At 40.3% G+C, this 15,105-nt stretch overlaps 1 protein-coding gene across 1 annotated transcript in view; it reads right to left on the reverse strand.

The window, feature by feature from the left end:
• Positions 1-837: 837 nt before the first annotated feature.
• The window catches only part of RNF150 (ring finger protein 150), a gene marked incomplete at its 3' end in the record, with an annotated part of 86,818 nt that continues 72,550 nt past the window's right edge, over positions 838-15,105 (reverse strand). Inside the window, exons 3-6 of the mRNA XM_010179213.1 lie at positions 14,762-14,833; positions 14,257-14,339; positions 7,367-7,463; positions 838-1,048 (exon numbers count right to left, since the gene is read on the reverse strand). Of these exons, the coding sequence (XP_010177515.1) occupies positions 838-1,048; positions 7,367-7,463; positions 14,257-14,339; positions 14,762-14,833 (463 nt within the window). The remainder of the gene's footprint in view (positions 1,049-7,366; positions 7,464-14,256; positions 14,340-14,761; positions 14,834-15,105) is intronic.

Consider the following 15,105-nt stretch of genomic DNA (forward strand, 5'->3'; position numbering starts at 1 on the left):
CATTCTTTTTAAACTGTCAGAAGCAGATTTTCAACAAAGAACATAATTCTCAGGAACAGAGTGACGTGCAGACATTCTGAGAGTTACTGGTTCAAATGATGCCTCTTAAACAAGTGAAAACTAAACACACTGTAAACATCTAAAATTCTCCTTTTTTGTACAAGTTGATTGCGTTATTTCGCTACACTCAGATTTTCAAGTACAGTAACTCTGACCATCAATCCTTCTGAAATGAGAAGTTCAAGTATGAATAAACAACTAGACAAGCTTCTGTTAATAAAGATGAAGGAAAGGCAAAACCAGAATTCAATATTCTTTTTTTCTTGATCAAAGGCAGTACAAGTGATTGCTGCATTTACTATTTATTTTACAATATGCAGGTAAGAATATCTTCCACATGGTAACATGTAGCCCAGTGAGGAATGGCAAGCCAAAGGACATACACCGGTTTGCTTCATGAAGAAGCCAGGTGATACATGCTGGGTTATCATGGTGAATGGAATGATCACTTACTGAAGATGACCAGAAATTTATATTTTTTTGTGTTGGCTGAAATAGCTTGTTCTGTCCGTGTAAGAGTTTCTCTTCAATTAGAGTTTCCTATTCAACACACTGATTTGCACTGATTTGAACACAGGTTGGAAATGTCTGCAGTATAGCAGAAAGACATAATATTTAAATTTACTTACCTTGTAGATTTCTGCTGGGCTTAAAGTAGGGCCATGGCTCCAGTAAAAAAGCCCGCAAAGACTACTTTTCCCACACTAGAAATTGATTTGTGATTTGGGTTGTTAAATACTTATTTCGGTGCAAATCCTGCCAGAACGAGGAACTTACTGCTTGTTGTGAAGTTACCCTCCCCAACCTGGGGAAAGGAGTCTACGTCTTGGATGACCTGTAGTACTCCCACAGTCCGCACCGGGGGATCCAGGGCTACAGAGCTCTCGTTCACCGTTATATCGCTGGCTCCCGTTATCTGGTTGGTTGGCGGTCCTCCTATGGATGCTTCCAAGTCTGGAGGTATATCATCCATGCAATCTGCATTTGGCTAATAGGAAGAAAAAGAAGAAATAGGAGTTTTTACCTGATAAAAACATTTAAATTACCTGTTCCTACTTCTTTAAGGTTTTTTTACTTTCTTTCAGTACTGAAAATGGCAACATATGATGAAGAAACATGCAGAGTTTGCTTGTTTCCATGTGCTTAAAACCTCTTAAAACCATTTGTTGGAAGAGAGATCCAAAGTATGCATTGGAAATATCCAGTATTAAACTGTGTTGCCTACAATCTCTAAATATTCTTATTTATAATTTTAAAGGTTTTGGGGGTGTGTGCATTGAAAAAGTAACTCACTTATTGATATGGCAGATTGCTGAGTCATATTACAAATGTAAACAGAGACAGCAGCTGAAGTGGGATAATTATCTTTTCCCTAAATACACATTTTACAGAGCTTTCAGGAATAGGAATTCAAGGGAATTGCCTGTGGGCGCATCTATGTGTTGGGTGCAAAAACAGAAGTTAAAGCTGTTTATGAGACACATTTTTTGACATCAAAAGATCTTCTCCTTTGCTAATACTGTATTTCCTACAAAATAAAATTATGTGAAAAGAAACTAACAAGCAAAAATGAGAATTTTAAGAGTACTACTCAGTCCATGTCTTTCTTGCTTTGTTATTCAGAAAGACCAAGGATTTACCCAGAACTGGGTAATTCAGACACCTCCTTCTCGCAATTACATAGCGAATGTGCCAACACCTCCAGAACAAGCCAAGCCCTTCAAGTCAGGCATCTGCCTTGCCATTGACCTTACAGGGAAGCAACGAGAGGTAGTGTGGTGCTCACCTGTTGCACAGTACCCTTAGCATTGAGCATGGGTTCATGAAGAGCAGTGAGACTTCAAGTGGGCACTGAGGCAAATAAGATTGTCTGTCCAGAGACACTATGTCCAAGCTGGGCGCTTAGATCAGTCAGACTAGTTTCCACCCTTGATTTCTCTTGGTCCATTATAAGCCTGATACTCCCATTCATACAGCAGTGATTTCAGTGAAGCTCCCCATAAACACTGGTTAAAAAACATATGAGCAAAAAAGCTCTTTTTCTTCTAAGAGGAAACAGATTCTTGTGGTTTGCCCATAGAACCAGGCCTAGTTCTCGTCAAGGCATGGAGAAAAATTGTTTGCATAACTATTTCAATAACTGGGTTTTGAAGTTTTAGCAATGCAACAAAACCAAGGCTAATTCAGAAATGAGAATGCTATGAGTCAGGGTGCAAATCTTCTAAAGAGACAAAGGGACATAGCAAGGTCGAGCTGCAATCACATAGTTACCTTGTTAAGTTAAGTAGCTCCCATTTATCTTTAATGTCGCACAGTCAGACAGGTAATCTGGACCAGTCACTTAGGTTTCCTCTAGCCTCAACAGTTCGAGACAATTTTGCTGTGTGATTAATCCCACCCTAAGGTACATGGTCTGAATGGCCCCTCTGCCTTCCCGTTGCTCACCATGAAGCAGACATGGGCCGTAAGCTGCTAAACTGGAAATCCAGCATCTGAGCGGATAACGTCAGAGGAGATGTACTCTGGTCTGTGGATCTGATCTTTGCTCTCACTTGCTAAGGCATTTTTGAAAATCTCACTACCTCCCTATCTCCAATGGCAGGCACCTATAAACTAAGCAAAATATGATACAGCAAAGGTGAAACACAGGCTTAGCTTTAAGCACAAGAGTAATCCCTTTGAACTCAGGCATAAAAGGCTACCATATGCTTACATTTTTTGCAGAACCAGGAACTTAGCATGTTTTCTGTTTTCCCATACATTCCCTGTCTGATTGTTGCCACCTCATACATCTTTTTTTTAAATTATTTTTCTTCCCCACAAATGTTCCTAATGAAACAGACAGGCATTTTAAACAATCCTCAGGTGACTTGTAACCAAAACTGAAGTTTAGGATAAAAATCAGAATTGTCATTGTCTGGCTCCAGTCTAATCCACAGGCAGTGAGAGCTCCTCAGAACTGGGATAAAGGCACATTCAGCTATACCAAGTTTTAATGAAACCCATTGAACCTGTGCTTTTCTAAACAGAATACCCATCTGTAGGACTTGGATCCAAAATTATTCCTTAGATCTATCACTCATTCCCTCACCCTTAGTTGTTATAACAATTGCTTTCACAATTTAATTTTTAACTTAGATTTGCCTTTGATAGCAATGTATCTTAAAGGAAAAAAAAGTCTGTTTTTTCTTTTCTACTTTAGGACAAACTATTTAACTTTTTTTTTTTAAGGGGATCAGTTGTCTGTCCTTTGCTCTGATTACACTTATTCCTAGAATGGGGTTTTATCACTAACTTTTAAACCTTTAAAAATGGAGGATTATAATTGGAAGCCAAACCAAACATTAAAGATGCAAAAATAGCATTGCTTGATATAATTAATCCCTTTACTCCTGAATCATTTCAGTTGGAAAAAATACTTCAAACTAAGCAGCACACTATGAAACTAATGATATGAAATACCGATCGAAAAAAGTACGTTATGGCTTTTGCTGTCAGAGTGACCCAGATACATTTGCTAAGTTTAATTATATTAGTTTCACTCATTCCCTGCATGTAAGTGCTTTGAGGGCACAATTCCACTAAAGTCAAGGGATGGCTTTGTATTGACTTCTGAGGCTAAGGCTCTTAGTGAATAGCTTCAAGTCATTCAATCTGCTGCCAAAAATGCAGCTGGCTGCATATCCAGCAGATATTTGCAGAAAAGGGGGAGAAGCAGAGGGAAACTATTTTACGAGACATGATCATCTCAACAACAATGTAGCTCTTTGAAAGCGAAAGACACTTTCGCTGATAATTCACTTCAAATATTACAGCCAAAAAGGGTATCATCTGAGCTGGATTCCTGAGCAAAGAGACAGTGGGAAAGGTTACGCCACCTGTTTGCTGATAGATAGACAGATAGTTCATTAGTAATCCTCTGGAGCTGCAGAGCGCCATGGTGAAAGCAGGGATGCTAGGGTGCTCAGCTACTGTGAAAATGAGTGCAGTCATTTTGATGCCTCACCACAGTCTGGGAAATCTCGTTTTAGGGCAGATAATATTTGAAGTCTCTGCTACAAAGTAAATGGAGAGTCTAGATGTGAATTGAATTGAAACATTTAGGTATTTGGGTTTTAACCAATCATTTCCTGGAAAATCCTGAGTCTTCCTGCTAAATGAAGCACAACGTGTCCACAGTCACAGAAGCCAGCTCTTTAATATCAACCATAGGACAAACATTCAGCTGGCAGAAAAAAAACCTCCACATATTAGCTCTGATGATGGTAAGATTTCCTCATTTCTCCCATTGTAAAAGCCTGCAAAAGGACTTTGGCAAATTTGTGCTCAAGTGTCCCATTAGAGATTGCGGCCTGCCTAAGGCTTTTTTTCTGTGTGTGGAAATTCCAGCCAAGATGGCTCAAAAAGACTCAAGAATATGGTGAGGGAATGGCATTTTGCTTTATCCCCTCTACAGAAACGTTTGCCACCTCTCACTGAGAAGTCCCAGAGCTTCACAGCTTCTTCCAGGGAAACGTCTTTTCCCACAACAGCCTGCTGACATTTGGCTAAGTTATGAGCCTCTGAAAATATCAACTCGTGTGTGCTGATAGAGACTGGTGGCTTATTCGGGACCAACAACTACACTCTCCAAAGAGAAGGCTTTGCATGATGCCTGTAAGCTCACAGTGGCACCAGAAAGCACCCCTGGACCGATACCCACCCTGGCCTGCCCTCAGATGGCACTAGGCAGCAAGAAGGGTGAGGACACACTATTTCTGTAACAGTTGTCCTGCGAGCTGAGCAGGGAGCATAGGCAGCTACACCAGGGCAGGAGCAAAAAAGGATAAAGGTTGGGCAAGAGTGGTTATGCAGAGAAGAAGCAGGAAAGGACACAAGATAGGAGAGGGAGAGGCAGGAGATGAGACACATTTTAGGAGAAGGCAGAGAAAACAGAGGAAGAGGAACAGCTGATAGCAGTGTAGGAACTCTTAACCCCCAAGCTACCAGATGCTCTCAGATTCCCACGTTGCTGTCAGCCAGAGGAAACGCCCGGCATGAGGGCTACCATCTGCTCCCAGTTCCTATGAACAACAGCTCCTACTGTAAGTCACCTCGAGGGGGAAGGCTCTAGCATGCAGCTCTCCCTTCATGAACCTAACTAATGTCCCACGTGAGTGGGAGCCTGTGTGCTTCCTCCAAGTGATGGAGTGGGATGTTTTAATTTGTTGTGTTAGAACAACCTAGGGAAATTTTTACAGAAATTCATACAATAAAATCCTGTAAACAAACTTTGCTAGTGGAATGTCAATACCCAAGTGCTTGACTTTCAGTGTTAAGACAGACCAGCACTAAGGCTGATTCTGATCTCTTAATCTGAACTAGTCGTTTATGTTGGTTACAACAGTATCTTTAATTACATGCCTAGTACAATTGCTTCCATAGAACCTCCATGCAGAAAGCTCTGTGAGGGGAGTATGCAGTACAGAGAGAACAAGACAGGGAGCTGTGAGAAGAAAAACAATGGTTGAGGAAATTGAATGGTGCTTTTAACTATTCATGGCAATTATGTTCTATACTTGCCACTATACTCTGTAGTACCTATCATAGGTAGTAAAGCCAGCCATATAAAGCAAAACTTCCACACGTGGCTTCTGGGCATGTTTTTCCCTTCCCCTCGATGTACCCAGACTGAGATAACTTGCAGCTGATTTGCAGGCATGCTTAGCCTTCAGCAGCTGTCAGTGAAGTCAGTGAGGCCCTATTCTGGATGTAAATACTGACATCTAAATACTTAACATCTCACTGCAGGCCTCCAAAAACTGGAGGTTTGATTTGTCTCTACCTCCTGATTACTAAGCTGGATAGGGAGCATGTTAACAAAATGCTTGGGCAAAAATCCCAAGTGGGAATGGCGCAGCCTGAGAATAGGAGTTGTGTGGTACTGCATGGTGCACAAGAAAGCCATGGAACAATATAATGGGTATGGAGAAGAGGTGCAAAAATCCTGGGTAACTGCTCACTGGGAAGGCCTGTGAACTAAGGCATGGAACCTAAGGAAAAATAAACCAACTGTATTTAAGCCTGGGCACAGTGTTGCTGAATGGCAGAGATTGCCTTCACTGACATCACAAACACTCATTTAACAGTTGTGTCATCTTTTAATATTCCAGAGATAATATACATGTATAGCAGAAAAAGTAGCCCAATTGTAATGACATGTTACCCTAAGCAAACCACTCTACTTCTTTTTTCCCATTGCATGTTTTTAGCTTGGATTTAATTAGGTTGATTAACATATCTGCCTACTTCAGTAAAAACATATTTCATCACTTGCTACGAACTCTTTTCTGCAGCAACCTGCTTGGCTTCCTCATCCCCATGAAAATGAACTCTTGAGGAATGGCTGCATCAGCTCCCCTAATATGTTCACATGAGCTATTTTACTTTATATAGCTCTTCCACATGTGAGCTGGCATGTCACCATCTGTAACTGGGGAGGGTACTTACAGCACCTGTTACAGCACCAACCGGTGGAGTTACAGTATTGAACTTCACTATCATGTGGCAAGGCCCTCACAGTATGAGAAAGTGACTCAGTTCTTCCTGGAGAAGCCCCTGATCTCTGTGATAACTGTGGTTAGGAAACTGTATGGCAGACAGAACATACACTATCTGCATGTAAACATGCCACCTAAAAAGATCAATTGCTTTGACAGCTTCTAACCACATCTCAATGTTCCAAATAACAAAGAGCTTAACAATTTCTTATATGTCATGTGGTCCGCCACATGCTTAGTTACTGGGAGAAATGCTCCCTAATTGGAATTAGGAGTATCAAGCTCGCTACAGATAGACTTTAAGAGAAATCTGTCAGAAAAAAGATTTGGGTCCCCAGAATGAGAAATCAGTTGTCTTCAACTAGTACAACAGGGAAAATTTTATTTGTAGACCTTCTGCTTTGGGACTCGAACTGAGAGCATGATTAAAAAATAAATCCAGTCCTGATTTAAAACACAAACAAAAGAATCTATAATTTCACAAGAACACCAGTAAACAATCCTCTGCTCCGCAAAGCAGGAAGCCACACACAAATCCCAACACTCAACCAAACAGCATACACACACTCTTCCTTGCTAATAAAAGTGGGGTGCAGGAGAGAGGTAAAGTCAGACATTTCAGCTTGTACTACCCTTAATAAATCAATTAATATACCAATAACATGGCAAGAAGAGTAGGATGGGAACAGACAGGCAGAGGACTACGATACACCCAAGTGGCTGGTGTTGCCCTTCTGCCCCAACCAGCTGCTCCACAACGTGCTTACCGGGATCCCTAGAGCTTTTAGAATATTCATTTTGCACATCGGGCAGGTACGATGGTCTAGCAGCCAAGGGTCTACACACGACTTGTGAAAAAGATGCCTGCAATGAAAAACAGGATATTTTAATTCAAATCCACCACAGCATAATTTACCACTTAGTACCAGACACCTCTTTTGAATTCTGTAAAGTACAATTATTTCAAATGGTGCAGTTTGTGATCTCTACAAGGACTGCAAAACTATATCCTAGGTACATAAGACTAAAATCTTTACAGTGTTACTCAAATGAGTTTGGAAAAAAAGACATACATAATTAGAGAATTAGGAAAAATACACAAAATGCATCAGCAAAACCCATATTCTTTAAATGTTAAAGGCTAGCAGTAAACACAACCTGCCTGCTGACAGAGGTAAAATTACATTAGTGTTCCTTGATGGTTCTACAGACAAACCTGATTACACATAATCTAACTGTGAAGGCACTGGGGGTCTGGTATTTTTCAGAATGCAGGCAGAAGGAAATAAGGTAGATTACAAAAAAAATGCTACTTTAAATTTAAACAGAAAATTCAGGATGATGCTTTTGAAAACATTCGCCCTGACTTTCCTGCTCTTTAGAAGTTCCCCATCAGAGAGAGGTCCTCAAGAGTTCCTGTCTTGAAAGGGTTGCTCCTAATCCTGTGCTCAGTCTGAAGTGACCACCAAGCAACTCTCTGAGCCTTGTGACTGCTTGGAAGCCACTTTTCTTAGACATTATGCAGGTGGAGGATCTGAAAGTTTCTTGTGTAGCTTCACCTGACACAAACTGAGACTGAATATAGAGATATCTGGTGCATGTACCTGACTGACAAATTGTATTTTCTCTTGTGTGTTCTGTTACCTTGTGGTTATAGAGGACAAATGTTATAAAATACAGGAATGTGGGGCTTGGTGTTTAAGAAACGCTGTTGTGCAGGCCAAGTAGAACAGCTGGAGCTCAGCCCAAGGCAGTGAAGTTTGTTCAGCCCCAGGCTTTCTGAAGAAAAGGAGAAAAGTTTCCTACCACACACAGAGCCTCAGAAATTATGCTGACATGTAGGAAACTGAAAATTGACTTGCCTTCCTATAAATCTGTTTCAATCAAGGGACTGGATGGAATAAGATACTTCAGTTGCAAGGGACCTACAGTGAGGTCCAACTGCTTAACATAATTTCATAATAACTTAAGCACAACAGAAAGAGGGTATTTTACTCTAAAATATGAAGCTCAGTATACACAGTTCTGCTCCAAAAGGTGCAAACCAAGACTAATTTGCTTGTTTTGAAACAACATATAGATCAGCTCTAACTTTCCTTTCTAAGGCTTGCAACAAGTGTCCCACATTTTACTTGGCAGAGCCTGAAAGTCACATTTCATTTCAGTCTGCTTGAACTTCTGTATTTGAGCAATCCCCATCCTGTGTTTCCCCTGTGCTGCCACTGACCTGTGTGCATCACTTGTACAGCACAGTCACCCAAACTCACCAGGTAAGAGCAAGGGGACACAGCTCACGGCTGCCCCAGGAGCAGGGGCACATACCAGCCTCCACTAGGAAATGCAATCTCTGAGAAAGTCAGAATTACTTCATGCACTAAAATAATTTTTAAATATTTAAGTGGTATGTGTTCAGCTGAATGGGTTGGCTGCTGTAATGTGTGGTGGCCTCTCTCACATAACAAGATACTTTCAACTCGATGGGAAATATTGAGATGCACTCTCATAAATATGGATTTGCAGTGCTGGCTCCTACTAACATGGTACTGGCCCACAGAGTAGCTGGTTGGCTTACTAGCTGGCTTCAGTTCTAAATAACAACTAGAAATTTGAAGCCAAAACTGTGTGAAATCTCAGAATCTTATTCTTTTCACCGTGATGTTTTTCTCACTACTTCTAGAAGACACAAGTCCTTTGTGAAACAAAGCTACGTGGCAAATTATCACATTCCTGTACTTGGTCTGACTTCACACAACTATGGGAAAGGGCAAATCTCTTCTTGGAAGTTTGACCTGGTCTAATGGTATCAGTTGGCTATGACACCAAACTTTGTCAAACCTCATCTGATCCTGTACGTCAACATGATTAATGCAAATGAAGTATCATGATACTTGAAGTTTAAACCACTACTTTACTAAGGCTACTAGAGTTCACAACCCTCCTTCCAAACAAGTCTTCTCTTACTGGGTAAAAACACAATACACCAATTTTTGGTCTCTGTCCTGCATAACTCTTTCTTCCTTTTATCTCAGGAAGGACACATTCAGGACATCACTGTGCGAGCATTCTGAATAGGTGAAGGCATAACAATACAGTCCTCAGGCATGGGTCATTTTACATTTTGAAGTCTAACTAACAGAATTCCTTGGGTGAGTTAATTCTTACAGAGTACTGAAAGCCAATGTCTTCCTTTTCAGCTATGTGAAATTACTGTGAAATTCTTGATAGTGATTGATTTTCTTTATTTATATATTCAAATTAATAAACAAGTATGTTTATCTGCAAGCATCTGAAGCACATTTGTGCCAACATAATCAGTTCATTTAAAAAATCTGAGATGTTTATTATTCTCGTTAAAAAAAAAAGATTTTCAAAATCTGCTTTGGGTAAAAAAAAAGTAATTTCTATCAAACCATTCTACCATAGACTAGAAAGCCTCCTTCTGTTTTCAAGTTCAAGCTTTGCAAGTCTCAATCAAGCTGTGGTTCATATTACAGCATTTCATAATGATTGTTAATCACCAAAAGCTTGGATCTTTCATGCCTTAAAGACTTTAAAAACTGAAGTTTAGTGTTTCTAAAGTTGACTTTAAAAACCAATATTCTCAAATAAATCCTACCCAATGCTGAGTAATTTAAATACATGACAGATCATGTCACTTTGCACTTCTCAATAGTAAATTAGCACAGTCTGTTATGGGTCTATTAATTTCAGATTTGATATGTGCCACAGAAAGAATTTGATTATTCGACAGAAAACTACAGAAAAATTGAATGCTACTGAAAACGCAGATAAAGATTTGCATTTTAAATTTTTTGTAACACATTATACAATTAGAGTGATCCTAATATCTATTTTTGAACATGTAAACATTTTGTGCAAAGAAGTGAGGTGGCAGGCTTTGCAGATTTGGATTTGAAAGTTTACTTTATTGGTTATTAGCTATAGCACTATATACATGCTTATGGCTTTCAACAAATTGTCAGTTGTTTGAAGTCCTGACACGTTTATCATTCAACTTCAGGCAAAATAAGGGTAGGCACAAAGTGAGATGAGAAAGCAACTGCAGTATTTCACTGTCACATGGTAAGACAAAGGTGTAAAAAGATCAACTGCAACAAAAATCCCTCTCCCTCTGCAGTTTTAACTGGTGCAAGTTTTGAAAGGAAGAATAGGGTAGAGGCATCACAGATGAGTTCAGAAGTAATGACCCTTACAGGGACACAGCAAGAGAGATGTTCCAAGCACAGGCTTGGGACGTGGCTTTGACAAAGTCAGACCTAGAAAAAAACATGTTTTTTCTTCTGTGCATACACATGCATTGCAAAACTATGTTAATTTGGACGTGTTGAAAAGCTTTTCAGAAGAACTGTAATTGATTAGTTGAGAGGAAGGCAAGAGGAGGGGATATGTCATAACAATCCTCATACAAAACAAAGGCTTCCTTAAGGAGAAAGGAAACAACTGCTCTTCACCTCTCCTAGGGATGAGAGACACAATGATGGGTTTAAACTGCACCAATGGGAACAGGTTATGCAATGGGAAAAGCTTCACCACCATCAGGGCAGCAAAGCACTGCAACAAATTATCAGGGGAATTTGCAGAGTCTTCATCCCTGGAAGCTGCAGAGTGTGTTGGAAAAATAACTCCCAAGGAAGACACGTGCAGGGCCAGTGCCCCTGCGCCGTTCCAGAGGCGTCGGCCTCCTGGGATCGCTCCTGCCCTCTTCTGCCACTGCAGGCGGCTGTGTATGGCTCACAGGGCACACAAAGGAAGAAAAAGAACCTCAAGATCCCAGAGCTTTTCATTCACTGTTACCTAAATAGCACTTCATACTTTTTAACTGGAAATTACTTTTGTTTGAAAGTTATTTTTCTTTCAAGCTGCAATTTTAAACATACAAGAAAAAAAATTTCATTTCGGGCTCAGCCCAAAATTATAATAATAAGCAGCACCACCAGTAACCTCTCCAAAGACAGAGAAGAAAAGACAAAGGTGTTTTTAAGCTAGACATAGAGGAGAAGCAGAAGGAACGTGGGCTATGGCAAGCGACGTCACTCCGGGAGCAGTGAACTCGGTTACATTTGACGTTGTGTCAGTGCCCTCAAAGATGACTTCAATAATACTTGCTACTATTAAACATAAAACCAGCTGCAAGCCAACATTTTTTTATCAAGTATCAGTCCTTATTTATTTGATACATTCTGGAGACTGAAGTTTATTAATACAGTCAGCTGTAAGAGGTGGCTAAAGAGGACATAGAGGAAGAAGCATAAGTTAACTGGATTTCTCCTCCTAGCTCCCCAGTGTGGGATACGTAATGACAGGCTACCCCAGTGTCTGCTCTCTGCCAACAGAAAAGAAAGGACACCTGGGGAAACAAAGTATTAGTAAACGTGTATCTATATGACTTTAGAGCTCATCCACTGCAATATTGGCTGGTGGATTTTTGGCACCAATTTCTTAGGAGGTGCAGTCTGCAGCACACTTAAAAAGTAATCTCAAGATATACAGGGCTTTATACAGAGTGTGCCTGCTAGCTGTGGTTTTCCGAGTACTGCCTGCAGTACAATGCAGCATCTTTCATGTGCAGCTCTTGAGGTGTACTTGGCTTTGCAGGTAAAAAGTTCTACATCTTGAGCACCTCATAGACAGAAACACTAAGGTCAGCCAGCACTGATGTCATGCAGTGCTGGCTTCTGTAAGGGTTGATGAAATGCCAGCCTTTTATTAAACTGCAGCCTAATGAGGTTCCCATACTAGAAACTGCACACAGTATAACTGAGGATGCTGGAGGAAGAAACCTACAGAGTCTTTAGGTCTTTCTCAAGATGTAACACTCTCCTACTCACTTAACAGAGACAGAAATTAATCCACTTTTTTTTTTTTAATTTTTTTCTTTTGGATGAGGAGAGGAGACGAGACTGAGAACAGCAGAAAGCATCATGACTACCATTTCCTGTCTTGGAAGTCCAAACCCATATGAATGTGTAAAATACTGCCCTCACAATTTGTGTAGTGGGAAAGCCAGGGTTTGTGAAGCAGCTGTTTGAGAAAGATCTTTGAGCCTTTTTAACTCAAAACTGCTGAGGCTCAAACTGTGAGTATTTTACAAGACAGTTCTGCTGCTGCTAACCTTTTAGCATGAGTAATTTTCTAGGCGACCTTTAAAGTCAGCCAAGAACGGAACATCACCTGTTAACTATGTGATTCCTATTCACTCTGCTTGACTCAACACTGTTGATGACAAAGTCTGACTGGAGCCTCTCTGAATTATGAACCGAGACCCAAGTAAAAGCTAGAGCTTAGTTGCAATTTTTGTTGTTGCCTATCTACCTCCCAAGACTGCCTGTCCTCTGTTGTGCAAAATTTCCCAGCTTTATTATGCTTCTATAAAAACAGGCTTAATGTCAAACCAAGGTCCACATTTTCTGGTAATTTATCTTTTTTTCTGTATTTCTGCTTCATGAAATGATGTGTTTGTGTCTGTTCATAAAAAGGAGAGCTTACATGCAATTTGTCATTGTGGGGGATTTACAGTAGGTCAAATTTATGATTAATCTGTTGCTTTTTGTTTGCCATTTAGTGATGGCAGTAAATAGATTTAATGAGTCACATGAACAAATAGAAATGCACAGCTTGTAACATTAAAATATCTACTAGGGAACAACATAGCAGGAAAAAACCAAAATATTTCAGTTTCTCAAGCCAGTGAGTAAATCTCTAGAAGAAAAACTATATAAAGAAACCTCGAACAACTCTGTTCTGTACATACAGCACTTGAGATCGCAGTTTCTAGGGAAATCAAACACTTGCTCTTGTTCTCCTAGGGAAACCACTGTTCCTAGGAAATTTCCTAAGAAATTGATTTCCTTAGATAAATCCGTTGTTAGCTGACACTTCACAGTTAACAATGCAATGGCACAGAGAGATGAATACAGCTGTTATGGGTGGCAAGAAGCTATGCTCCCGTGTCCCATCACACTGAGCGTATCTGCTACACAGGACATGTTCGCATGTGGGAAAGAGAAAGAATAAGCCTAAAAGCTTTTCTTGTCACCTCATGTCCCCCATGCCTGGGAATATCTTCATGGCAGCAATAGATAATGTGGTCTCTGTCACATTCCCTTTTTGCTTTACTGTTTCTACTCAGCATCTCTCTTTTTATGGTTGGGTTCTTTTGACAGAAGACAACCCTTTCCCAGCACCTCGTCATGGCCCAGGACAGCAAAAAAAGTGGCTCCACAGGAGCAGGAGCCTGCTCTATCCCTGGCTGCTGCACCCAGGGCTCATCTTGAAGTCAGGGGCAAATTCTTTTAAGGGAGTTATTCTGGACTGATGTAAAATCAGTGAGGAAAACAGAGAAATCAAAACCTTCAGTTTAAAAATCCTACTGAAGACTTCATAATAGGTCCAGATCAGACAAAATTTCTGACTACCATGCTAAACTCTGGTTCTCACCACCACTAATGCTACTTTCACTTCAAGTTGAATAAATATGCATTTTTGGTATCTTTACAGAACACATTCTGAATAAATCAAAATTTAAAACTCACCCTTTCCCTCAAGCTCTCAGGTAATCACATCAGAGTGATATTCTGAGAACAGAGACTATCTTGAAGTAGAGATGCTATCAGTGTTAAAAGCACCTTCAACTTACCTGCAAGGCAAAATTCTGACAACATCATTGGGCTTGTATCCTTCAATACAAACTGCACAGTTATCAAAGTCTGCCTCAGTTTCCTACAGGAAAGAGAACATTAATAATTTTTAATTTTTTATTAGGTCAGCTAATCTCTTCATAGAAGAGGCTATGTGGCAAAGTAAAACGGTCACCAATTCATGCTGCAAATCCAATAATGTATTTCAAGACAGGAAAGTCAGACTTTCAACATGTTTCCAAGTTGGAAACTTGCCCAGAGAAGCATGCAGATTTAGTTAGCATGTTTGAACTTTGAGGATTTTCTGCACCCTCACAGAATCACCTTCTTCTGTCTGTACTCCATTCCATTGGTAAATTGCTTACCAGTATTCCTCCCTCGCCTGGAGGACACATAATAGCTAAATAAGCAATTGCCATTCCTGTTCTGCCTCATTGTCCCAGTGGTCTGAAGGAATCCTCAGTGCAGAGTTTCATTTGGTAATGAGCAATTTTGAAAAATTACCTTATCACCTTTCCTGATTGTTCTGACTTGCAGCTTGCTGATTGCTTTCTTTGCAGCATCTCCAAGCCGGCGCTGTAATACAAAATTTGCTCTTAAGCAAAGAGTATCTCTTCATGCAGAAATCATCACCTTTTCTCCCTAGGCTTCTTAATAATCTGAAGTGATTGTACATGAAACAGAACAGTGCTGTATAAATATAAACAGATGAGGTCAGTCATGCTGTTATTCAGAATAAGGGCACAGTAGGTATTCTAGGCGTGCTGGTAACCCACTGATGATGAGGTAAAGCTACTCTCAGAGTTCCAGTGGAGACTGCAGTGAGCCTGTCATAATGCTACACCAGC

The sequence above is a fragment of the Mesitornis unicolor genome, unplaced genomic scaffold (assembly GCF_000695765.1).
Source record: "Mesitornis unicolor isolate BGI_N332 unplaced genomic scaffold, ASM69576v1 scaffold14012, whole genome shotgun sequence".
Lineage (NCBI taxonomy): Eukaryota > Metazoa > Chordata > Aves > Mesitornithiformes > Mesitornithidae > Mesitornis > Mesitornis unicolor.